This window comes from Asterias rubens, chromosome 5 (assembly GCF_902459465.1).
Source record: "Asterias rubens chromosome 5, eAstRub1.3, whole genome shotgun sequence".
NCBI lineage: Eukaryota > Metazoa > Echinodermata > Asteroidea > Forcipulatida > Asteriidae > Asterias > Asterias rubens.
The window spans coordinates 14,482,762-14,507,404 of record NC_047066.1 but is presented as its reverse complement, the minus strand read 5'-3'; the positions used below and the strand labels follow the sequence as shown (position 1 = coordinate 14,507,404).

General features: G+C 39.5%; 1 protein-coding gene across 1 annotated transcript in view; it reads left to right on the top strand.

The window, feature by feature from the left end:
* Positions 1 to 24,643, top strand: part of LOC117290598 — a 29,338-nt gene that overhangs the window by 993 nt on the left and 3,702 nt on the right. Inside the window, exons 2-20 of the mRNA XM_033772057.1 lie at positions 2,375 to 2,527; positions 3,645 to 3,924; positions 4,499 to 4,712; positions 5,641 to 5,764; positions 7,027 to 7,189; positions 7,771 to 7,949; positions 9,198 to 9,341; positions 11,047 to 11,208; positions 12,431 to 12,546; positions 13,588 to 13,774; positions 15,068 to 15,362; positions 15,989 to 16,204; positions 16,640 to 16,709; positions 18,229 to 18,409; positions 20,128 to 20,358; positions 20,986 to 21,120; positions 22,414 to 22,582; positions 23,299 to 23,466; positions 23,736 to 23,884. Of these exons, the coding sequence (XP_033627948.1) occupies positions 2,375 to 2,527; positions 3,645 to 3,924; positions 4,499 to 4,712; positions 5,641 to 5,764; positions 7,027 to 7,189; positions 7,771 to 7,949; positions 9,198 to 9,341; positions 11,047 to 11,208; positions 12,431 to 12,546; positions 13,588 to 13,774; positions 15,068 to 15,362; positions 15,989 to 16,204; positions 16,640 to 16,709; positions 18,229 to 18,409; positions 20,128 to 20,358; positions 20,986 to 21,120; positions 22,414 to 22,582; positions 23,299 to 23,466; positions 23,736 to 23,884 (3,336 nt within the window). The remainder of the gene's footprint in view (positions 1 to 2,374; positions 2,528 to 3,644; positions 3,925 to 4,498; positions 4,713 to 5,640; positions 5,765 to 7,026; positions 7,190 to 7,770; positions 7,950 to 9,197; positions 9,342 to 11,046; positions 11,209 to 12,430; positions 12,547 to 13,587; positions 13,775 to 15,067; positions 15,363 to 15,988; positions 16,205 to 16,639; positions 16,710 to 18,228; positions 18,410 to 20,127; positions 20,359 to 20,985; positions 21,121 to 22,413; positions 22,583 to 23,298; positions 23,467 to 23,735; positions 23,885 to 24,643) is intronic.

The window sequence follows — 24,643 nt, the reverse complement described above, 5'->3', positions numbered from 1 at the left end:
TCAATTGGTCGTCAAAGTTGCGAGACAATAATGAAAGAAAAAACACCCTTGTCACACGAAGTTGTGTGCTTTCAGATGCTTGATTTTGAGACCTCAAAATCTAACTCTGTAGCTTAGACATTTGGGAATTTGCAGTCCATCCCTGTTGCATATAATTTTGCAGTATTTTTGATCTAATCTAATTCTGAGGTCTCGAATTCGAATTTCTGGAAAACTACGTTACTTTAGAGATAGCCGCGTCTCACAATGTTTTATACAATCAACCTCTCCCCATTACTCGATACCAAGTAAGGTTTTATGCTACTTATTATTTTGAGTAATTACCATTAGTGTCCACTTTTCTGAGAGTTCTTTGTTTAACAATCGGAATAATTGAATTGAAATGAAAATGTAGTACTTAATGATTAGTCAACAGAAAGAGTGTCTATGCTATTCATTGTATTGTCTTCATTACATCTCTCTTTTCTAACAACAGACTTACAATTTCCACTTTACATCACCTCGGTAGATTTTATTGTTTCTAAAAAAGTTGATTCTTTAGTTTCTCACGTCATGTTTAAACCTTATACACTGACATACATGTAGTTACTGTTGTTTGTTTTTCATGCTTACAGTACATGTACATGTAGTTGTTCTGTTGTCATGGTTTTATATCATACCCTGTTCACATGGATTCCATTTTAGGTGAGAGAATGTTAAAAACCAAACATGAATATATACTGAAAAACCTAAACTATCATTAAAACTTCTCGCTGGTCATCCAACTGAAAGTTGATGCACTCTAATGTTTGGGGTTTTATAGGAAAACCCCAAATATTAATGTTCATCACATGCAGGCATGATAGGCCCTATTCTTCCTACTTAAGTCTGCAATTTATACTCGGTGCTTTCCCAAGAACTGTGAAAAAATATCACAGGCATGTTACTCGGGTGGGATTCAAACCCACAACCCTTGCTCTAGAATTGTATCAAGGGTGTGGGTAAACAACATTTTTTTTAAAGTTATTTATCCCCAATGCAAATTTGACATCTCTTTTACTGAAGTCGGATTTCGGATTTCATTTGCCTGGGAACAATCAGGGAAAAAATGTGATTAAAGCCTAGTTTATACTTCCTGCGAGTGCAAAGAACTTAGACATCACAGGGCTGTTTTCGCAGCGAATGTTTCGCAAGAGTTGAACAAATTTCAACTAATGCGAATTAATCAATGCAAATTTGTAGCAGGAAGTACATGCACTGTATGAACCATGCTTTAATAGCCTGATGAGTCCATTAAACCATACTCAGTTCAGCCCTTGTGCCGTTGTCCTAGAATCAAATATCATGCCTGCACATAACTTTTCCTGCTCTCCACCATTTCCATGATAAATACAATAGTTTATTTACATAGGACAAAAAATACTTAATCCATCAAACTCATGTTGAGTTGAGAGTTTGACTTAATGGAGAAATTCAGATACACAGTTACCCCAATTAAGTTTTATTGAAATCGTCACTTGAAATTGAAATAATTACAGTTTGTTGGAATACATTAAACATGTGGAAAACTGAATAAAACATATTCTACAGATATTTTTTGTGTGTGCTTTCTCCTGTTGTTTTTTGCTATCTTTTTACGTTGTGTTGTTCAATCCTAAAACATCACTACTGTAAAGTGCATGCATGCCCTTAAACTGAAACATGTTTTGACTAACTGCAGATTTGGCAAAGTTAATTACATTTTTTTAAAAACTTATAAAAGGTTTGTGTGTTTCAATGCATGGACCAAACTGTTTTGTTATACCTTGATTACAAATTGTGAAGTTTCATTGATCGAGTACCAATCACATCATGTGATACAAAAACGCATGTACCATGGCTGCACAGCGCAATGGGTAAAATGAGTGATGTTAATCGTTGTACATCACCTTGATTATTGCCACCGTTGGCTGATTTCTAGTGGTGTACGTACGAAACGACTGCGGGTTCGAGGGAACAGTGAAGAATTGTTTCTTATTTGAACAACTGTTCGTCTGCTATGCATTCTACGTCGTATTTGAAGATGACAACTGAACTTCGCGAAGAAAAATTATTGTAATGTTACCAAGGTATAACAAAACAATTGTTGCACGCTGTGATGGCTGTTACCAAGGGTTTTGTACACCCTCGGGAGCAAATGGCACCCTCGGCTTCGCCTCGGTATTTGATCATATTTTATACTACTTGTTGCTAATTACCAAGCAAGTTTTGTGCCAACATATATTTTGAGTAATTAACAAATGTGTCAAATGCCTTTAAGATTCTTAGAAAATGAAAGAAACCAATTCTCTTGAGTTCCATCATTCATGCCAAAACTTGCAATCTGATTCTACTATGTACTATACCCATGTGATAGGTGCATGCTAGCGTCAGTGAGAAACTAGCACTTAGCCTAGAGTCGGATCTCTCCACTGATGATGACGACAGTAGACAGATGATCATGCAGCTTCTTGGACCGTTGTTCATCAAACGATTCATGGAAAATGAGGTGCAAAATCCAAATGTTCAGGTGGGTTGTTGGTTTTTTGTGTTGATCTTCGAAGTTAATAATTATAGATGTAAGATTTTTAATAATGGCCAGGGACATTGGATTATTGGAATTGAAGGCCTTCGGGCTACAGTTTTATGATTTACATTTTTCATTCCAGGCATACATTATGTCCCTGGCTTTTGTTTTGTTTATGTTGTATTTTGTGTAGCAAAATAGCACTCTGCACTATAATGGTGTCACTTTTGTTCAAAATACCTGTATGTCAGCCAAAATATTCCACCACCTACATGTAGCTCTCACACTATCACTACATCGGCACTGCAGGGCCAAAATTCATGGCTCTGCTTACCGTAAGAATGGGTTAGCGGGATTTGTGGCTTGTGCGCATGCTACGTTACTAGTCATGCTATGCTTACACAGCTGGTGGCGAAATTCAGCACTTGTTGTGTGTATTCGGCGGTGAGCAGAGCCCATAAACTTGGGCCAAAACTGTAGTTAGTGCAGTCACACAGGGGTAAACATAAAGCATGCGCGTACGTCTGTAAATTTTGACACCCCCCCTCTAAGATGTGGGTAGGCCTACTGGTGCGGAGTGCTAATATTTTGCTGTTTTTGGAGAATATGTCAGTTTCAATCTCCTAATCTAGAATAATAGTTGGGTAAGGATCCTTTGCACCATGTCACAAAAGAGGCTGCTGTCAGCATGCCTACAAATACGTGTACATGTATGTACAGGTAGCTCTCCAGTTTGGAAGTGAAATTGCACTGAGGCATACAAATTTGGGTAAGCAGATACATGTAAACACTGCTTCACCTAAAATGCGCACTAGACCTGTGTGCATGTGATTAAACAAAATTAAGCTTGTCTACATCTCATATCCAACGCGGCCTTTAGCCCCGTTTCTCAATTTTTTAATCTCACTGCAGTGGTATTATAAATTTCAACATTTTGATTATCATGTAAAGTTTGAAATGGAGGCATAGATGCCAAGGTCTTGGCTTTATTGATACTCTTTCGAAAGATTCCAAAACTTTTGAAATGTGCCCTTTTCAAAAGTGACCTTGGCCCCCCCCCCCCTCAAAGATGAAAGATCAGCCCATGAGATTTAATCACATGTTAAAATTCAAAATATAGGATCCTAATGACATGGATGCGCTCGATGCTGAGGCAAAGAAAAGACACCATCGCTCGACCCAGCTCCTCCTCCGTGAAAAGCTAGACCAAGCCATTAAAGAGCTCGGATATCTCCCCACGTCATCCAGTAGTACCTCATCCACACCGTTGCCTCAGGAGCAGAGAGAAGAACGAGACCAGGGAATGACGGAAATGCAAACGTTCCTCGATCACGCGAGGAAAATCTTCAATAATGGTTTGGAAAGAGAGCTTATGATTGTGGAGGGTTCAGTTAAAAAAGGTATTCATTTGTCGATTTGAAAACTTCTAGAGGGAACTGAAGTTATACTATTGTTCACAGAGACTTAAATTTGGTTTCGTTTACAAATGTAGCTGCAAATACAGCGTTTATAATATCAATCATTTTCATTTTGTATAACGTTTTCTATTTGTTTAGGCAGCTTGATCAGTTTTCTGGAGAAGATTCATTTTAAATTCATATTAATGTATTAAATATTAATACGTGTAGTTATTATGTACTGTACTGTATGGTGCTGTTTGTGTTTTTGACTATTTAATTGTGTTTAGTCTGCACACAAACAAATTTGTTTTTTGGAAAGATTCCATTTGAAGATTTTATGTTGTTTTCTTCAAAAGACCATTTTAATGCAGAATTGCTTCTTTGGATGTTTCCAATAAGGAGTTTGATCAAAACTGGCACACACAAACTACAAGTCATTTACATCTCATTAAGAACATCTAAAGGGATGTGCTGAACTTGCCTGCTTTTTGTGTAGAAATTGACTCCCCAGCCTGCATATAAATTGCTGCTCTGAGCTCCTCAGTTGAATTGCATATGTTTTTGTCACTTTCAGCCAATTCAGAGGAATCAAGGGGGTCAAATCTCTCCAGCAATACCAGTGATCATCTCGGCAAATCCTTGTACGTAATTCTCCAGCGCGACCCAAGCCGACTTGATGAAGTGTGCCGGCGAATTTCAGGGCAGCAACTACCGGCAACATTGCGTGGTTACTTGTGGGCAGAGATTCTTCTTAGAATGGTTGATGATGGAGGGGCAAGTAAAGACAAGTAAGAGTTTTCAGAATAATCCATCACAATGTTTTAAGCTGTGTTCCCGGACTTTTTTGGGGTCAAAAGTATAGTGACTTCTCTGTAGAATGACAAAATTAAATCCAATGGGGACGCATGCTGACGTCCCTGTCAACACTTGATGTAGAAATAACACGCAGAAAGGGGTTGGGGTACACTTCCACTCAGCCATGGTAACTTGCCAAGGCCAATAAACAGTCCAATGGGAACACTACGCACTGTAAACCTAGTGCGATCATGCTGTAAAACGCTATGCAACATCGAACACAAGTCCAGGTGGGAATGCGCGGTTAATTTACAGCAAAGCCAGTCAGGATAACTATCCCCTTGCAAGCGGAAGAAAAGTCCAATGGGAACACAGCTTTAAGACTTTCAAATTTGAAATTGATACGTGGACCCTTTTTAAGGCACTGTTTCGGCTTATATACTCCAGCTTGGGCTTTAAAGTGAATTTTTAAAATGTACACTCTCGGTATGGGATTTTAAAGGCCGCTGGACACTTCATGGTCATGAGCAATGGAGAGCTGTTGATAGATAAAACATTGTGAGAAACGGTCCCCTCTGAACTAATGTACAACTCTAGTTTTTAAAAAAGAGTTAATTTCTCACTCAAATATTAAAAGACTTCAAGCCGAAGCCTTGTTTTAGGCATCTGAAAGCACACAAATTTGTGCGACAAGAGTAATTTTTCTTTCAATGTCTTCTTGCAAACTCTGTGACCAAATTTTAACAGATTTGTTATTTTCTGCATATTTTTGGGATACACAAGTGAGAATACTTGTCTTTGACAATTACCAACGGTGTCCAGTACCTTTAACGTCCCAGATCCAATAACCCACATACAATACTACCATGAATACTGGTAATTTTCTGTAAACCTGACAAACGTAACTCATTTTTCACTCAGACCCTCTGAGAAGATGACCCGTAAGAGGTTCGCCAAAGCCGTGTCAAAGGGCAAAGTTGACTTGAAGACTACAAGGGCAACTGAGTGTCCAATTGGTGGTCTGATTGAGACAGCTGTCAATGAGGTAATCATTTCTAAACAGAGAGTGTCGTGGCCGAACGATAAGAGCACTGAACTTAAGCTCTGGTGCTTCTTTCTGTTCAGCAGAGTGTGGGTTCCAATCCCGGTCGTGACACTTGTGGCCCTGAGCAAGATACTTAACTATAATTGCTTCTCTCCACCCAGGAGTGAATGGGTACCTGTGAGGGCAGAGATGGTTCTTGTGATTGATTTAGCTGAGTACCACAAATTTATGTTGCACAGTCTGCATACTCCCCAGGGAGCTGAGATGGTTTAAGGAATGCATTAAGGCCCAGTGACCAGGAGTAATAATGTTGGAAGCGCTTTGAGTAACAATCTTTCATCATTCAATTGAAAACTGTTTGTTTTTCACTCCCTTTGTTTTCTTGTTTTTGATTGTCCTTTTTTTCAGTGTGTAATGTTCGTGCGAAGGCTAAAGGCCGAGATTGCATTCTATTGGTTGAATTGCTTCACGAAGAATACGCCCACGCTCAATTAACAAATAGAATGCTTCTCTTAGCGTCGTTATTGTTATTGTTTTCGTTATCGCTGCAGTGTAACTCGGCCTTTATCCTTCCTTTTAAAGACACTGGACACTATTGGTCATTGTCAAAGACCAGTCTTCTCACTTGGTGTATCTCAACATATGAATAAAATAACAAACCTGTGACAATTTGAGCTTAATCGGTCATTGAAGTTGCGAAATAATAATGAAAGAAAAAACACCCTTGTCACCCGAAGTTGTGTGCTTTGAGATGCTTGATTTCGAGACCTCAAATTCTAAATTTGAGGTCTTGAAATCAAAATTTGTGGAAAATTACTTTTTCGAAAACTACGTCACTTCAGAGGGAGCCGTTTCTCACAATGTTTTATACTATCAACCTCTCCCCATTACTCGTTACAAAGTAAGGTTTTATGCTTAATTACCAATAGTGTCCACTGCCTTTAACTGTGTTAAAAGCTTCTTGAAATCTATAACTCCTGGAAATACTAAAAGGTAGAAATATAATCATTTCAACATACAGACAAACCTCAAAAACTTGACTCTTTGGTACAGACCTTTTGGTCAGCCATGACTTACATCTGTGTATCTTCTGACTTTTGAAATATTCAATGTCTTTTCAACTGTTTGAGGAGTTGAATTTAGTTTCCTTTAATCATCCCAAAATACTGCATGTTAAAAAACATACAAACACATTCTATTATTGTAACGATATTGTTTATAATAGCTGAGGTATAATGAATGAAACATTCTCTGGTTTCTAGAAATTTGACACAACGCCCTGTATGGAGGCCTACAGGCCTACAGTCTGTGCCCAGGCTAGGGAAGCACTGAATGTCTTGTACACGTACAACAGGAGCTATGAGCCTTTTCTCATAGCCTGGCTCTTCCCTCTCCAGCTGGCATTTCAGGATAGCCAACAAAAAGGTAAATAATGTTGATGTATTCATCTTATTCTGTCATTAGCATGAGACACAATCTTGTTGCACTTAATTTATTCATTTCAAAAGTACAAATCTATTCTGTACTGAATACGGAGTTCTCAAAGCCATTACACACTTTCGGTACTGAACAAAAAAATAAAAGTTCACAGATTTACAAATAATTTACAGGGTTTACAGAAGGTAATGGTGAAAGACTTGAAATATTATTCCATGAAATGCTTTACTTTTTGAGAAAACATTAAAACAATATCAATTCTCAATAGCCAGAATTACGGATTTATTTTAAACACATGTCATGACACGGTTTTTGAGAAAAACGTAATTTCTCACTAAAATAATAAAAGACTTCTAGCTAGAAGTCTTTTATTCCTATCTGAAAGCACACAAGTTCGTTTTTTCTTTTAGCATTTTCTCGCAACTTCGATGACCAATCGAGCCCAAATTTTCACAGGCTTGTTATTTTATGCTTATGATGGGATACACCAAGTGAGAAGACTCTAACGTTTCGATTTCAAAAACCAAAGGTAGACTTTGCCTTTAAATATGTATTTATTTTGTTTGCAGAGGAGCACCCCTATGAGTTAGCCTTGTACCTTAACCTCCTGCAGACGCATGCATTCCCTAAATGGCCAGAGGTGTTTGCTATAGCAGAGCAAGCCATGGCTCGGCTACAGGCTACTGATGGGGATCTGTATAACCACTTACAAGAATGTGCAGTCAAGAATGTCAAACTTGATCCCAAGGTAAGAGAAGCTTCAGAGAACTCTGCTCTATAATGCTAAAACTAAATATTTTCAATCCCCACCAGCCTGGGCTTAGTTCATACTTCATACTTCCTGCATATGCGGATGCGAAGCGAATTTTGACGTCACATGGCTATTTTCGCAGGGAATGGTTCGCTATGGTTGGACACAGTTTATTTGTTGCAAATTTGTGACGTCTCAATTCATATCGCATTTACATTCACAGGAAGTATGAACCAGGCTTTACTCACTTCTAATATTTGTTATTTGTTACATTTTTTCAGTATCATTATAGTCCTGTTTATATTGTACAATGTACATGTCTATAACCATCCAGGAAACCAGAAAATGACAACCATTTTGTAATAATTAAGGTCCATTTCCAATATAGCACTTTTCAGTTCAAGGTGTTAAAGATAAAGACTCTGGAAAGCAATTGACTGATAGTATATTTGGTTTGCGATAAACTGTGTGTAATTTTATCGACTTGCTGGGTAGATTATGCTCTTTTGAGAACTTGTCTTGCTATTCTTTACTGCTCAGAGTAGATTTAGGAATTCAGGAAACTTCTTTACTGCTGTGGGGTACATTTTGGGGAATTCGGGAGACTTCTCAGTTCTCAGTTCTAAAAAGAACTGTCCTGCTAATTAACTACTACCTCTGCAGAAGGTAGGACATTGGCCCGGACTACTACTTTCGCTTTGCGAATTGAGGGGACCTCTCACTATTAACTTCACTGCGCCGGAGTGAGTTCTTATAATTGAATGATTTTCTGCAGTCGTAGGACCGCAGTCAGAGCCGTACCCACCAATTCAGGCAATGCCTGGCTCTGACCAACAGAAAAACAAGTTGCTGCACCATGAACTGAACTAAGAATAATCAGAACACAAACTTTTTGAGTTTTAATCTGAAAACTTAACAAAAGCTGTCACAATACATTTCCAAATACTGTAAGTTTTTGTTTGTTGTTGTCTGATTTTTCCCAGATTTTTCTGAGTGAACCCTTTCTGTACTCACTCTTTACCTTTTTAGAACATATCAACAGACCTGATATTTCACGGAGGCACTGAAGGCGTTTGCCTCCATGCCCCCTTGGCCATTGGTTCCCTTGAAATGCTACAGTAAAAACTTACAATTTCCTCACCTCATAGGGTGCCCTTTACCAAGGAGAAAATGCCTTGGTGCCCTTGCATTTTCAAAAACGAAAGCATACAGGCCTGTATCAAGAATGATTTCTTTTTGTGTCAGGAATTCCTGGTTCACTTGATCGACGCTGAGAAGAGGAAGGCTGCTGCACTGAGCTGGAGCACCAATGCTAACGATGCAATGACTGCTACCTCGAAAGAGCTCCTTGCTAATCCCATCATGTTTCTACGCAAGTGGGTTGGAGAGGTAAAGAATACACAATGCTTTAATGTTTGTCATGTTTTTTTTTGTTAAGGTTTTTAGATTTAGTTTTTAGTATCAGTAACTAATTTTTCAAATATTTGTTGCACCCTGACAAGGTCACTCAGATCCTCTTCACAGCTTCTCCGAAGTTCCCCCATAGAGAACAAAAACGTACGGTGAAAGAGCCTTTGCATTCAGCCCACCCCCCCCTGTTTGGAACTCTCTTCCTGCTACCCTCCGTTCTCAGATAAACCCGAACCTCTTCAAATCACATTTCAAAACCCACCTGTTCACTCAATCTTTTTTGTAATCTTATATTGTTTAGTTTATTTGTTGCTTTCTCTTGTATAAATTTGTTTATTTGTTTTGTAAAGCGCCTTGAGAGTACTTGCAGTACTGAATTGCGCTATAAGCATTTCTATTATTATTATTATTATTATTTTGTTTAGTTTTAACTATTATCAATGGGCAGTGGGTATCATCCACTAGGAGGCTGGATGGTAGAGCGGAACGCACTACATTGCAACCTACTCCTGGGACTGAAACAGGGTCACTTCACAGTCCATTAGATCATGGAGGAAGGAAGAGAAGGAGCTCGAACGAAGGGACTTCAAAAGTCGAACCCGTGGTACCGCGGCCGTTTACCTCGTAATAACCCACATACCTTATACACACAATGGGCGACCTGGCGTATGTGAGTTTGGGCGTGCACACTGGGTTCTTCACTCAACTATGATGTCGTATGTCGTATGGATATAATACAGAAAAAACTGTGTACACTTGTGCCCACCAAATCGAAAAACACAATTGAATACCAACCACCCTCGTGTGCTAATACCCAAATTTTGAACCACCGCTAGTGACCAGAAAGTCACAAAAAATGTAAAAATATGCCATGATGTTTCCGTGAAACACCACAAACGGTAAATGAAAACATGTATATTCACAATTCTTGTCTCCAATGATTCAACTTTACACGCAGGCAAGAGCGCAGACTGGCGGTACCACACGTTCTGTACAAAGAGATCTAATCCTCGTTAATCGGCCGTCCAGCTGGAGGTCTCCTATCTTTTTCCACTTGTCAGACAGGGGCATTGTCAGGGTATTCTTTTATTACTCTGCGGTTTTGCGGGTCGTTCGAGCTCCTTCTCTTCCTTCCTCCATGATTAGATGTAGGCAATGGGTATCGTCCATGCACTAGGAGCCTGGCTGTAGAGCAGAATGCAGTATTCCGAACTTTTTACGAAGTAATTATGGTTAAGTGCCTTGCTCAAGGGCAGAAGTTTCATGACCGGGTATCAAACTCTCTGCTGCTGACAACACCAGAGCTTGGGCCGGGTGAACTTGACCACTCGAACTTGTGATTGACGTTGTACAAATGTTGCACCCCGAGCATTCTCATGCGAGATACCCATTTAGCAAAATTGAGATACAGCGTTTTGGCTCTGATGAGACTCCTGTCTAAATCCTTGGACCATGAAGGGGGGCACTCTGTTTCAGCCCTAGCAGCTAGGTGGCAACATGCCCCTGGTGGCAGTAGCCCACACCTTGAATTGGCCGTCCGTGGCCTAGGCAATCTCTCATAAATAAACAAAACAAAACATTAAATTATTTGTTGTGGTTCCTAGGTCAACCAAATCAAACTAATGGCTCAAAAACATTCATGGACTTCACTGATATGACGATCATTATTTATTTACATGTACAGGGGTTTGTATGCGTACTAAAGACACCAGCAGTGATGTACGTCTGGGATCAATGCTTCACCAGCGGATGGAACCGGCTTGTCTTTGAGGATGTGTGTCTCACTCTCCTCATTTTACTGAAAGAGAAATTCATGAAAGCTGGGGACTATCACCAGATGAGACAGGTATTGATTAGATCCTTGTCGTATTCCCTTTATTTAGATTTAGAATTAGAGTACTTTATTTTCTCCTTATAAATATACAGACATTTATTGGCATGAACAAGAATAAAACGATTATTAGTTAAAAGCAATTACAACAATACACAGATATAGGCATATATGTACATACTAAAAAGAAGTAAAACACCACCTAATAAATACGAGCGAATATTTACAAAGTAAGTGAATGAGAAATCAGCTGTGAATAAAATCAAACTTGCAAGTAGTTGGCTACCCCAACCTCGTTCCCAGGAGTGATCGCTCTCGCCGCGCCATTTTTCCCCAGCATGCCTTGCTCGATCATAACCCCTGGAATTTGTTCATTAAAATGTTCTAGAATCTAGCACATTTTAATGAGCGTATGTAATCAAACCTTTCTACGCGCGCACACATGTCTTTGGTCTTAAAGAATGTTTTTGTTTTTTCTGTACACACTTTACATCTAATGCATAACCAATTTCATGAGCCAATCGGTGTTGTTCCTCAGTACATCCCTCCCAGGTGTTAGTGACGAGAGGTATCGATATGGCGCGCTGCCCATGGTAGCCAGGCTGTGGCTACCCATCAGGTCCCGGATTGAATACAAAATACTCCTTCTACCCTTCAAACGCATCCAAGGTCTAGCTCCTCCCTACCTATCTGAACTTATAACTATCACGCAACCATCCAGCTACTCCCTTCGCTCCTCTCAAGGCATCACGCTAAACCACCCATCTCCCAAGATGCTACCCACACTTGGTGATAGAGCCTTCACTACTGCTGCTCCCAAACTGTGAAATAAACTAACGCTCTCTCTTTGTTATCAACAATCTATCAATATCTTCAACGCTCAAAACTCACCTATTCTGTTAATAATATAAGTGTTTTAGCGCATTTGAACATTTATATGGAAAATGCGCTATATAATACATTATTATTATTGTTATATTCATTGACAATGATAGGATATATTTTCTTTGCGAAAAGGGACCATACTTTTTGTGATGGGTTTTGTGAACTTGAGTCACAGAGCAACAGTAAACTTTTTTTCAGTTTTATACATGGCTGAAAAGAGCATACAACATGCTTCATTTTGACACTTTTTGTTCTACAAGTACAACCACCTGATAACCTTTTGAAATATAACTCAAGGCGGTCACAATGCAATTTTCTGGAACATATTTATTTTTATTGTCTGACTTCACAGGTTTTTCTGAGTGAACCTTTCCACGTACTCACTCTTGACCTTGTAAGAACATATCAAGATATTCAAGCTGGTAAAACACCAATGGCTTTGCCTGAAGTTCACAGAAAAACACCTCAGTGAGTACAACTTCCACCTCTTCAGCTATTTTTGTTTCTTTGACTGTTTGTTTGTTTGTTGATATGATCTTTCCGTCAAGGGAATCAAGGGAAAACTCCCACAAGGGATGTAAATGCCAAACTGGCAACAGCCCAGCTCTCTCATACAAACATTGGTTTATTGTCTATGAATATGAGTTGCACAAATCAAAAATATTTGTATCTAGACAACAATACTTATTCTAGTCATTGTAAAATCAGCTGTTAGCTTTGTAGGATTCGAACCCACAACCTTGTGATTGCAAACGCTGGGCCAATCAGCTGGAACCAATGTTATTGACCAGTCTTTTGCAATAAATAAGCGCATCCCTTATTGTACAGCGCTTTGTAACTTTTGTAAAAGGCACTCTATAAATATCATTTATTATTATTATTATTTTTATTATTATTATTATTATTATTATTATTATCATCCCTTACTGTACCAATAGTCACATTAGTTTTCATTTGCTTTCTGTGGGTCGTCTGATTATAAATATAGTATTCTTACACCCGTTCCAGACAGGCGCGCTGAACCAAATAGATTAGGAGCCCCTCTAGGTCGAACCAAATAGATTAGGAGCCCCTCTAGGTCGAACCAAATAGATTAGGAGCCCCTCTAGGTCGACCCAAATAGATTAGGAGCCCCTCTAGGTCGACCCAAATAGATTAGGAGCCCCTCTAGGTCGAACCAAATAGATTAGGAGCCCCTCTAGGTCGACCCAAATAGATTAGGAGCCCCTCTAGGTCGAACCAAATAACTTTTTGCTTCAGAACTTAACATAACATGGCTCGGCTCATGACAAGTTGGACGTCTGAAACCAAGGCGCTCCAGAGTCGTTCCAAACGACTGCAACAGTCGATGTTTCGACTTCTAGCGACTTCTGTTTAAGACGTTGAACTTTTCAGATAGTTAATTCAGAATTTGGTTCGGCGCGACTCTGGAGCTGCTGCTGCATAATGGACTGAATTAAGTAATATTTGTTTCCTGTAAATTTAAATCTCCTTTCTTGTTCTTCATAGATTGCGTGAGCCATCGGCTGTAAAACCAGCCCAAGAGCCTCAACCCGAGGTCGCTTCTGAAGCACCAAGCGAAGAGGAGGAAGCACCGGAACCAGAACCAGAACCATCTGAAACGCACATCAAATTGTCTAAGGCAGGCCTGAAAAATATTGGTCTGAAGCTGAAATGGAACCTTACAACAAGTCAGGTAACATTACCTTTTGTGCACTTACGTGTACCTTAATTATCATGTATGTTATCTATACTAAGTTTTGGTTTATACCCATATACATTGTACACCGATAAGGGAATCAAAGTGTGGTGAAGAGGTTTTAAACTAGTGGTTTACACCCGCCGAGGCCCGGTTCTTGATTATTTTACAGAGAAGTCGAGGTAAATTATCAAGAACCAGGCCTCGGCGGGTTTAAACCACTAGTTTTAAACCGATTTTGGTCATAAGTTAAAAAAATGCAAAATTGTTAATTGTTCAATGATTTCTTTCGATTTAACACCCCTCTAGCTATGAAATGGTAAGGCCCTCTGGTGAAAACTCCTTATAAGGAGATTGAGGTGTGCGTCGCGCATATCGCGTGATGTGGCACAGGTGTTCCAGCTCTTGATCAATAGGAATGAATAAACTGTCTTATAAGCACAGGTGCAAGTTTGCGTGTCACGCCCATGTTCAAACACTTTTTACTGGTGTTATATCGTCCACGTGATGCCCCCTCGACCAATTAGAATGGATAAACTGTCTTAGGTATTTATGATTGTGTGTTAGCACCAGTACGGGTTAGCAGTTTATACTTGGTACATACCCGCGTTCTGTGAAAAAAATGAATAAATGAAATCAAAATGAATATCCTTATCCCCGATGCAAATTTAATATCTATGTAAATTATCTGTTAACAAAAAGGGACCACATTTTCCTTCAAGTCAAAGTTTGGTAAACTTGATTTTCATCTGGGCAAAACAAGATGGCTTGACATGCTTGAGTAGGATAATGGTCGTTTTTATTAGAGTCCTCTGTGTCCTCTGTGTCCGTGTTCACATACATGTTTGTTGACCCAGTAAATCAAGGACTTCGTTTGTTCTCCCATTGTTTAAACTATTTATTTAGTGGCATCAGTCTGTCAAAACATCAGATCCCAGGTCTTGGAATAATCCACAGCACCGTTGCCATGGTGCCTTGTGCTTTTGCTGTGGTGCCCTTTGCAAAGTTTCAATACAAATTTACTTTTCCTCATAGAAGTGCACCTTACTAGAGGGAAATTGCTGTGCCCCCCTCAAGAGCAAAGTTCAATTGGTCTGCTAATAATAATAATAATAATAATACCAAAACTTATATAACGCATTAACTGTAGACATGCTCGCTGTTTATGGCATTATGGACAAATTAAAAAAATAAGAAACAGAATTATAACATTAGGAGTAAAAGTTCTTAAAGACATTCAAACTCGTTACGGTATATTGTTGTTAAATGTACTGCTCTTTTTTACCACAGTTGGCCGACTTCCAAACTGAAAAGCTCTTCGTCACCGTTAGCCTGATCCTCAATGGCAAGACTTTACAAACCAAGAACTGCGACTCAGTATTCATATCATCCTTTGCAACTGACGGGCAAAGCGATACCATTGAAGCATCCATTGCACAGACCCCAAAGCATCGGGTGGCTGTCCCAGTCCCACAGGTTGTGTTTGACGAGGTGGATTCAACGGAGATTGTCCAGCATGGTGGCAATGCAGACCCTCATGTTGTACTGTCAATCCAGTACGGGACCACACCAAATGAGGGTGAAGGTAAGTAGTTAAAGCATGGGATGTCATGGCCGACATGGCCGAGTGGTTTTGAGCATCAAATTCAAGTTCTGATGGTTAAGGCACTGGACACTATTGGTTTTTACTCAAAATAATTGTTAGCATAAGAACTCACTTGGTAAGGAGCAATGCTTCCAGGCTTCAGGCCTGAAGTCTTTTAATATTTGAGTGAGAAATTACCTCTTTCTCAAAAACAATATTACTTCAATTTCTCACAATCTTGTAATTTCTCACAATCTTGTATATTACCAACAGCTCTCATTTGCTCTTTACCAAGGAATTCTAACCATTGTTTTGAGTAATTGCCAATAGTGTCCAGTGCCTTTAAAGCATGTATTGGGGTGTCATGGTTTAGTGGTTTAGTGGTTTAGAGCATCAAATTCAAGTTCTGGTGGATAAGTCATCGGAGTGTGGGTTCGGGTCCCAGTCATGACATGTGTGTCCTTGACAAATGCTTCTCTTCACCCAGTGGTATAAATGGGTACATGCGAGGGTAGAGGTATATATTGTCTATGAATAAGCCACTGTCGCAATTCAGCGGTGTGCTGCTACAACATTTTTAAATAAATAAACTTTTTTGTTTTGCTTTGTACTTTCCTATTCATCAGAGGATAGCCAGATGGATAGTAAAAATGCCATTGGATGGGCCCTTATTCCTGTCTATCAAAAGAGACCTGGAACTTCCCTGGATGGTGAGGATAATGGTGTAGCCCAGACGTCAACTTGGCTCTTTACTGAGGGGGAACAGACTGTACCATTGTACTTTGGGGAGGTTCCAGAGGATGTAACTGCGGAGGGAGCAAAGAAGGAATTCCCGGAGGAAGGTATAAAGTGATATTGTTATCCTTTTATTGATGTTGTTGTTTACAAATATGAAAGATAAGGTTACCAAAACGGAGCAGTGATCTAATAGATGTTAAATTTGCATCGGCGATAAAGAATATTAATTTTTGGTTTTTACCCATATACACCGATGCATGTAGCACTGTATACTCAGTACTTTCCCGAGTCCTGTGAAAAAAAAAAAAAGCAGTGATCGATTACATTACTGAAATACAACCTGTGCACTCTAGTCATTTGGTCATATATTTTAATAAAAGGGGATTATGGAGTCAATGCTCTTCGAGTGTTGCTAAGGGGGAAACTCTGCAGAGTGCCTGGGTGGGATTAGAACCCTATACTCTAATTTTACGCTGTCTTGGCTAACAGTTTCCATGCAGTTCACACTATGATTATGAGTTTGTTCCTATTCCTTGCAGATATATTACGAGTCGGATCGGAGATCGTTGTGACAGTGTTTGATGGTGAACCCCCTGAAGTTACTGAAGAGTAAGTAGAACATAATGTCAATGGGAAAATTGCAACTGCTATAAAATGTTTTGTACACTTGTATTTATGCCTCTTTGTTTATCATTTGTTTGTTGTTCTGTAAGCATTTCTTAAATAAGAACTGAATCTATGTTACGTTTCTTTTCATCGTTTGTGATTAGTTTGTACACAAAATTATAAAAATCTGTTTTAAAACTGAATCCATGAGATTTCACAAAGCGCTACGATTCATCTAAGGATGAGTTGTCAATATCACGTACCATAGTGAATTGTATTCTTAAGATCAATCTTTCAATTCTTTGTTCTCATGGTTCTTTGTGAAATTGAGCCAGGGACCTATTTCACAAAGCAATACAATAAACACTTCCCATGAAATATGTAAATTGCACACAGTGCGTGCGCACAAACATTTTGGTTGGCAAAATGAAGGAACATCGCGCTGTTTCGTACACGGCTAATGGCTGTGAGACGCAGACACAGTTGCCTGTCTGCTTAGTGCACAACTCTTGGGCGTTTGCCAGCCAATAGGGTCTGTACACATTCGTGAATTTAATTAGCATATTTCATGGGAAGGGTCCATTTATCGCAAGACAAATTTTCAGTTTTACCATAGTGATTTGTATTGTGACATCACACTTAACTAAGCGATAAGGATTGCTGCACAGTTTAAGATAAATTTTTACCTCTTTGTGAATGTGAAATCGAGCCCAGCCTGCGATTTCACAAAACTCTTCCTAACTTAGGATTAATCTTAGGACATAGGACGAGTTCAGTTTCGTATACGAAGACGTTAGGAAGCATGAACCCATCCTAAGTTAGGACGGGGTACTCATCCCAACTCGAGATAGGATTAATCCTAGTGTTTCGTGAAATCGGATGCAGGTTCTTTGTTTTGAGGACTTTTTCTAGAAAGATATGGGCCCAATTTCATTGCTCTGCTAACCGTAACTAAGGAATCAGTGCTTACGGAAGCACTGATTCTGTGCTTTCAGCAAGCATTTTTCACGGGCTAGCACAGAGTTTTTCTGTGCACATTCGTATCAAAAAGGTGTTCTTCGCTATAGACAGCTAAAAATACCAAAATTTGACGCCAAACAATAAGAGCACCGAACTCAAGCTCTGGTGTTTCGGTTCAGCAGAGTGTGGGTTCGTGACACTTATGTGTCCGTGAGCAAGACACATAACTCTAATAACTGGGTTCCAGTGAGGGCAGAGATGGTTCTTGTGATTGATTTAGCTCATAGTAGTAGCGCATATTTGTTGCACAGGCTGTATATGCCATTCGGAGCTGAGTAAGGAATGAATTAAATGGCCCAGTGACCAGGGGTAATAACGTTGGAAGTGCTTGGAGACGCCCTTCGGGTGTGAAAAGTGCTATATAAAACCTGGTTGTTATTATTATTACTATTAAGCAGAGAATGGGAATCAGAAGCGCAGACGGTAAGCAGAACCATGAAGTTGGGCCCTGGAAGGGTTCTAATATTTTGTCATCTTTCAATTTGTACCTCTCATTATATAGTGAAGAGCCCCCGCCCCCTGCCGTTGAAGAGGAGCCAGAAGTCGAAGAGGATCCCGACCCAGCCTGGGTCAAACATGACCCCAGTAAGGCTGAACCGCACACCACGATTCCTGCTGCAGAGGGCTTTGATCTCTATATCGATGGAGTACGATTCCTGCCAGATAATGCAACCATTTGTAAGGTAATAATAATAATAATAATTATAATAATATGGATTTATAATGCGCACTCAAGGCGCCTACACAAAAAGAAAACATTAGACATTTAAAAATGAAGAGTATACAATACTTGTAGTTAAAGTAAACCCAATGTACACGTAAGTCTAATAATAATAATATGAAACATTTATATAGCGCTCTACGGAGAACAGAGCGCTTTACATGAGACTATGACAACAAAACAAAAGAATAACAAACAAACTAGGATGGGTGGGGAAAAAGAAATGTCTTGAGGAGGCTTTTGAATAAGTAAGTCTAAGTAAACAAGTGTGTTTTTTAGTTCCGTCTTGAAGTTGTTGAGTGATGTTATTTTGCGAAGTGAGACAGGGAGCTTATTCCATAGGGCAGGAGTAGCTTTGGCGAAAGTATGGTCTCTGTAACGAATTGTTCTAGACCTAGGCTCTATCAGCAAGTGAGATCCAGCAGACCGTAGAGCACGACTGCTGTGCTAGGTAGAGATGAGTTCACAAAGATACTTGGGGGATTGTCCAAAGTCAGTTGTCTCATGAATAGTCGACCCCCTGCATTGGCCACCATCTTTGATGAAACATGCAATCGTAAAAAGCTATGTATGTATCATTGGCTGAGAGTTGTGCGCAGCTCGTATCTGCGCACTTATCCCATTGTTTTACAGCAAATAGGATGGTCAATGATGTCATGTGCAATCCTTCTATAAAAATCATGCGACTGTTTGGATATTTGTTGGTACAGCATTGCGTGTCATTGCCTAGCGATTAAGAGCACCGGACTCGAGCTCGTGTCTCTGATCACAGAGTGTGGGTTTGATCGTCCCAGTCATGACACCTGTGTTCTTAAGGGGTTTGGGTTGTACTTTTTGTACGAAACAAAACATATTGAAGAAAATGATAGTGGAAAGCTTCCCTTAAAATGTTACTTGCTGAGGTGCTGTAGTTTTTGAGAAATGAGTCGAAACAATTTCAGATTTTATTTTTACGGGACTCTAGAGAAGTTCTGCTTGTTTTACTGAAAGCACTCATGTTTGTAGTTGTCCATGGATTGTGAATGCTTGACTGAATCTTAACATCTGAGTATTCACTTTACATTTGTTTTGTCAAGTATTCCGTGGACAGCTTGCAAAATGAGTACCATTATTAAAGACACTGGACACTATTGGTAATTGTCAAAGACCAGTCTTCTCACTTAGTGTATCTCAACATATGCATAAAATAACAAACCTGAGAAAATTTGAGCTCAATTGGTCGTCGAAGTTGCCAGATAATAATGAAAGAAAAAGACACCCTTGTAACACGAAGTTGTGTGCTTTCAGATGCTTGATTTCGAGACCTCAAAATCTAATTCTGAGGTCTAAAAATCAAATTCGCGGAAAATTGCTTCTTTCTCGAAAACTATGTTACATGTTCTTTAGAGGGGGTCGTTTCTCACAATGTTTAAAACTATCAACAGCTCTCCATTACTCGTTCCCAAGTAAGGTTTTATGCTAATAATTATTTTGAGTAATTACCAATAAGTGTCCACTGCCCTTAAAATAGTTATAAGTCCTCTTAGAAATGATCAATTTCTTTCACTTTTTTTTTCTAATAAGCTGGAGAGTTAAATATATGCTTTACTGAACTTTTGAGTGCCATTTGTTTATTTCAAAAACATCACCAATCCCGGTCGACTTCTTTTTGACTCACCCTGTATTGTTGGGAAATTGCAGGTTACTGGTCGCGTTGTTACACCTGTGGCCAAGGACCGTTCAGACATAGCAGCCTTTTCCCTTCTAGACACCTCCGCTCGGTGCCCCCAATTCCACTTTCGCTACAATGTCCAATCGGCTGAGGTGACGAATTTAACCGTGCTCCGAGTCTACACCGTTGACAGGGTCACTGGGACTGTGGTGGTCGTTGGAGCATCGGTTGTTTCGCTTTACTCGGATAGTTCTAATCAGGTAAGTTATATATTTTTTTGTTTTCGACAACACCGTGTGTGTATCTACTTGCCAGGTTGAGTTTGTTCTTTGGGAACTGTCTTTCTTTATTCTACTACCGCGGAGTAGATTTATCGGATGTTCGGGAGACTTCTCAGTTCTGAAAAGAACTGTCTTGCTGTTTTAACTACTACCCGGGCGGAAGGTATAGAAAATTGGCTGGGACTACTATTTTAGCTTTTTAGGATCGTAATTAACTGTACTACCGCGGAGTCAGTTCTTGTTTTTAATTTTGATTTGATTAACCTTTGATTAAATGTGCATTTAACATTTTATGTGTATTTACCCCTTGCACGCACGTCACACGTGTCGACTGTGCCACGCTCACGATTTTGGTGGTCAATATGTTTACGTATATATGCCGCGTCGCCTAAAATGTGCACTTCACTGAATAAACAATGACCACCAAAATGGCGCAGCCAAGATTATTCTGATGATGATGTCAGGTGAATTGGGTCAATAAACCAATGGGAGCTGTTGCCAAAAGAAATAAAATATAAAGTGGGACAATGACGAGGCATGTGCAGGTGTTTATACACACTTGTGTGTGTTAAACAACATTTTTTTCTATTGTTATTGTTTTACCAGCTAAACCTAGGTGGTTATCAGTTGAGAGTCCACGCTGGTATGCCCAAGATAGATGAATTATCGGCAGAGGCTATGAGCAAGTTCCCTAGTATTCCTGGCTGCACGGTGCTGGTACGGATTCTACCCAAATCAAAGGTAGGCATTGATCAACATGTCTTAAAGGCAGTGGACACTATTGATAATTACTCAAAATAATTATTAGCATAAAACCTTTCTTGGTGATGAGTAATGGGGAGAGGTTGATGGTATAAAACATTGTGAGAAACGGCTCCCTCTGAAGTGCCATAGTTTTTGAGAAAGACGTAATTTTCCACGAATTTGATTTTGAGACCTCAGGTTTAGAATGTGAGGTCTCGAAATCAACCATTTAAACGCACACAACTTCATGTGACAAGGGTGTTTTTATCTTTCATTATTATCTCGCAACTTCGATGACCGATTGAGCTCAAATTTTCACAGGTTAGTTATTTTATGCATATGTTGAGATACACCGACTGTGAAGGCTAGTCTTTGACAATTGCCAATTGTGTCCAGTGTCTTTAATAGTTATGATTCTGTCAAGGAGAATGGACAATATAAGTTATCACACAAGCGCGAGTGGAATACGGAAAAGTATAGCGCTTCTGCGTCCCATATCCAACGAGGCCGAAGGCGGAGTTGGATATGGGACGCAGACGCGCTATATTTTCCGTATTTCCACGAGCGCGCGTGTGATAACGTATTTATCTTCAAGCAAACTTGGCGCGTGACACAGAACGCACAATACGCATGGTAGTGATATTAGCCGTGCAATATAGGTTTTTATGACCACTCCATTCTTCCAATCTGATTGGAGGATTAGCGCGTACTTGAAGATAAGAAAGTTTAGATTAATTTGTGGATAGAATGTACGAGTCAAAGGCTAGTACATAAACTATTCCCCTCTCGTTTATGTAACAGCTTCAATCAATTGGATTTCTCAGTAATAATACATGTAACACTATAATTACTCTATCTAATTTCGTATGCCTTCAAACAACGGTTATAATGGTCACATTTTACCAATATATAGGCATACTTTGGTGCTTGCAACATTATCAAGTGCATTGTCAGTTTGCTGAGTTAACAATGAGTTGTGTTACTAAAGTGATTTTTCTATCTGGAAAATGTTTTTAATAATAAGATGTTTTTGTAAATTGAAAGATAACATATTTCCAGCTGTGTTTTGAACTATTTACTCTAGTTTGTAATGAATCTACACTTAACTCGATAAGTAAAGATTCGTAAACATAATCTACACTTTCAACCAAGAGCTGTCCCTTCTTCTTAACTACTACCTAGGCAAAAGGTAGAAAATCATTCTGGACGACTACTTTAACTTCTTATTATATGAACTAGTTATTATTATTAAAAACGAAATTTCTTGCCTTTTTTTTACACTCTCCTTAGGAGTTTATTCCAGCACCAGAATACACCGGTGGGTATTACCAATCAGATACGAGTGAGCCGACACCTTCCGAACATCGGATACTGAAGCACTTTAAGAAGAGTGAAACAACTCCAGAGTCGGTCCGCATCGATTTGCAAAACCTAAGAGAAAAGATGAACTCAACAGATGGTACGGGAAAAAACGTTCATTTCATTTTCATCAGAATATTATTATTAATTTTTATTTTTTTTTTTACCCGTACACCGATGTGTGTTAGCACTGTATACTCAGTACTTTCCCGAGTCCTGTGAAAAAATATCACATTCATATTACTCGGCTGGGATTCGAACCCATGACCCTTGCAATTCTAGAGCAGTGTCTTACCAACTAGACCACAATGAGAATACCTAGTAGCTAGAGGCAGTTCGAATCTCATGTTTTGCCAGCGGGTACCACTTTATCAGAAAATTAGCCGCTTTGTGTTCCATTCACTCGCATCACTTGAAGGCAAAGTTTACCTTTGGTGTTTTGGAACTGTTTGGTCGTTTTAATTCTATATAACTGTAGATGAATACAAAAAAGTGTGAAAATTTAATAACAAAAGGTGGTCGTGTTTATGACATATCGCCAAATATCTGGAGCGTTTATGTCCGCGCAGGAAGAGTAATCCCAAAATATCTTAAAACTACGCGCGCCCTCACTTTACATCTAATGAATAACCAATTTCATGAGCCAATCAGCGTTGTTTCTCAGTACATCGGGCTTCCAGGTGTTAGTGACGAGAGGTATCGATACTGCGCACTGCCCATGGTAGCGAGGCTGGGGTGAAGGTACATTCGCATTTGTACCCAGCAAGATTCTGATTTGGAGTTAACGCACTTTTTTTCTTCCACTGTTTGACTCAGTAATGACAGATGATGGGCTGAGTGAGTGGGCAATGGACAGACTCAATCATAAGAAGTGGTCGTCCGATCCATCAAAGCCCCCTGAACGCATAGATCTGGTGCGTTGTGTCAACTACGACGTGGATCATGGAATCTGTGTGACTGTACTTGGTGCAAAAGCAATCCAAGGTGAGTTAACACAATGTTTTATACTATCACAAGCTCTCCATTACTCGTTACCAAGCATGCCAAGTAAGGTTTTATGCTAATAATTATTTTGTTTTGAGTAATTACCAATAGTGTCCACTGCCTTTAATATGCCCCTTAGGGGTGTTAAGGTGCTATATCAGAACCTAGTATTAATTAAACAAATGGACACAGAAAAACATCTGTACCCATGATTGTGGCTTTGCACCACACATGATGCTTTCATATGTTTGTTACCTCTCTCTCTTCAGGTGAAGGCAAATACACCAACATCGTTGCCCGTGTTGTGCCCGGCAGTGATACACCAAAAGTTCCTGCCTCTGAGATGGAAAGATTCCTGGTACAAGAGTTAAAGTCAACGAGCCTGCAGACTGCACCAACTTTCCAGAATGAACCCAAGGTTGTTCGCTTGTAACGAAATCTGTTCATTGTTTTTGTTAAACAAGTTATACCTAAGTATAAACTGATTTTGGGTTGAACAAAGACAAATTAACTAGAGTGGGACTCGAACCAACGACCTCCTGAACACAGATATGACAAAATAAGGAGACTGCCAACATAGATAGCTCAGTTGGTAGAGTACCGGCACGTTAATCTGAAGGTCGTTGGGTCGAGTTCCACTCTAGCACTGTCTCGTAAATTTTTTCTTTGTTCAACTCAAAATCATGTAACAAATTTACCCAGTCAGTTTCCCTTGTGGTTTATATTGATATCCAAGTATAAACTGTAACTAGTTATTACTTTACAATCGGTACTTTATATTGATTGCAGTCTTCAGCATTGCTGATGTGGACTTTTCAACCACAAAGAAAACAAGATGATGGAACGAGACACGAGGCAATTCAGCCATCGATGCAGTCCGTTTGTTGTTTAAGTCTAGATGATCTTCCTGTCAAGGGAACTTGGCAAACTCCGACAAGGGGATATAAACCCCAAGCTGGCAACAGCCAATCTTTCTCATACAATTATTGGTTTAACATCTATGATTATGAATTGCACAAATCAAGAAGATGCGATTCAGTAAATATAAACGACAAAACTTATTCTAGTCATTGTGAAATCAGCTGTTAGCTTGAGGGATTCAAACCCACGACCCTGCGATTGCAAGTCCAGCGGTCTATAACCACTTGACCACTGTAACATGGTCCTAGTTGTAGTC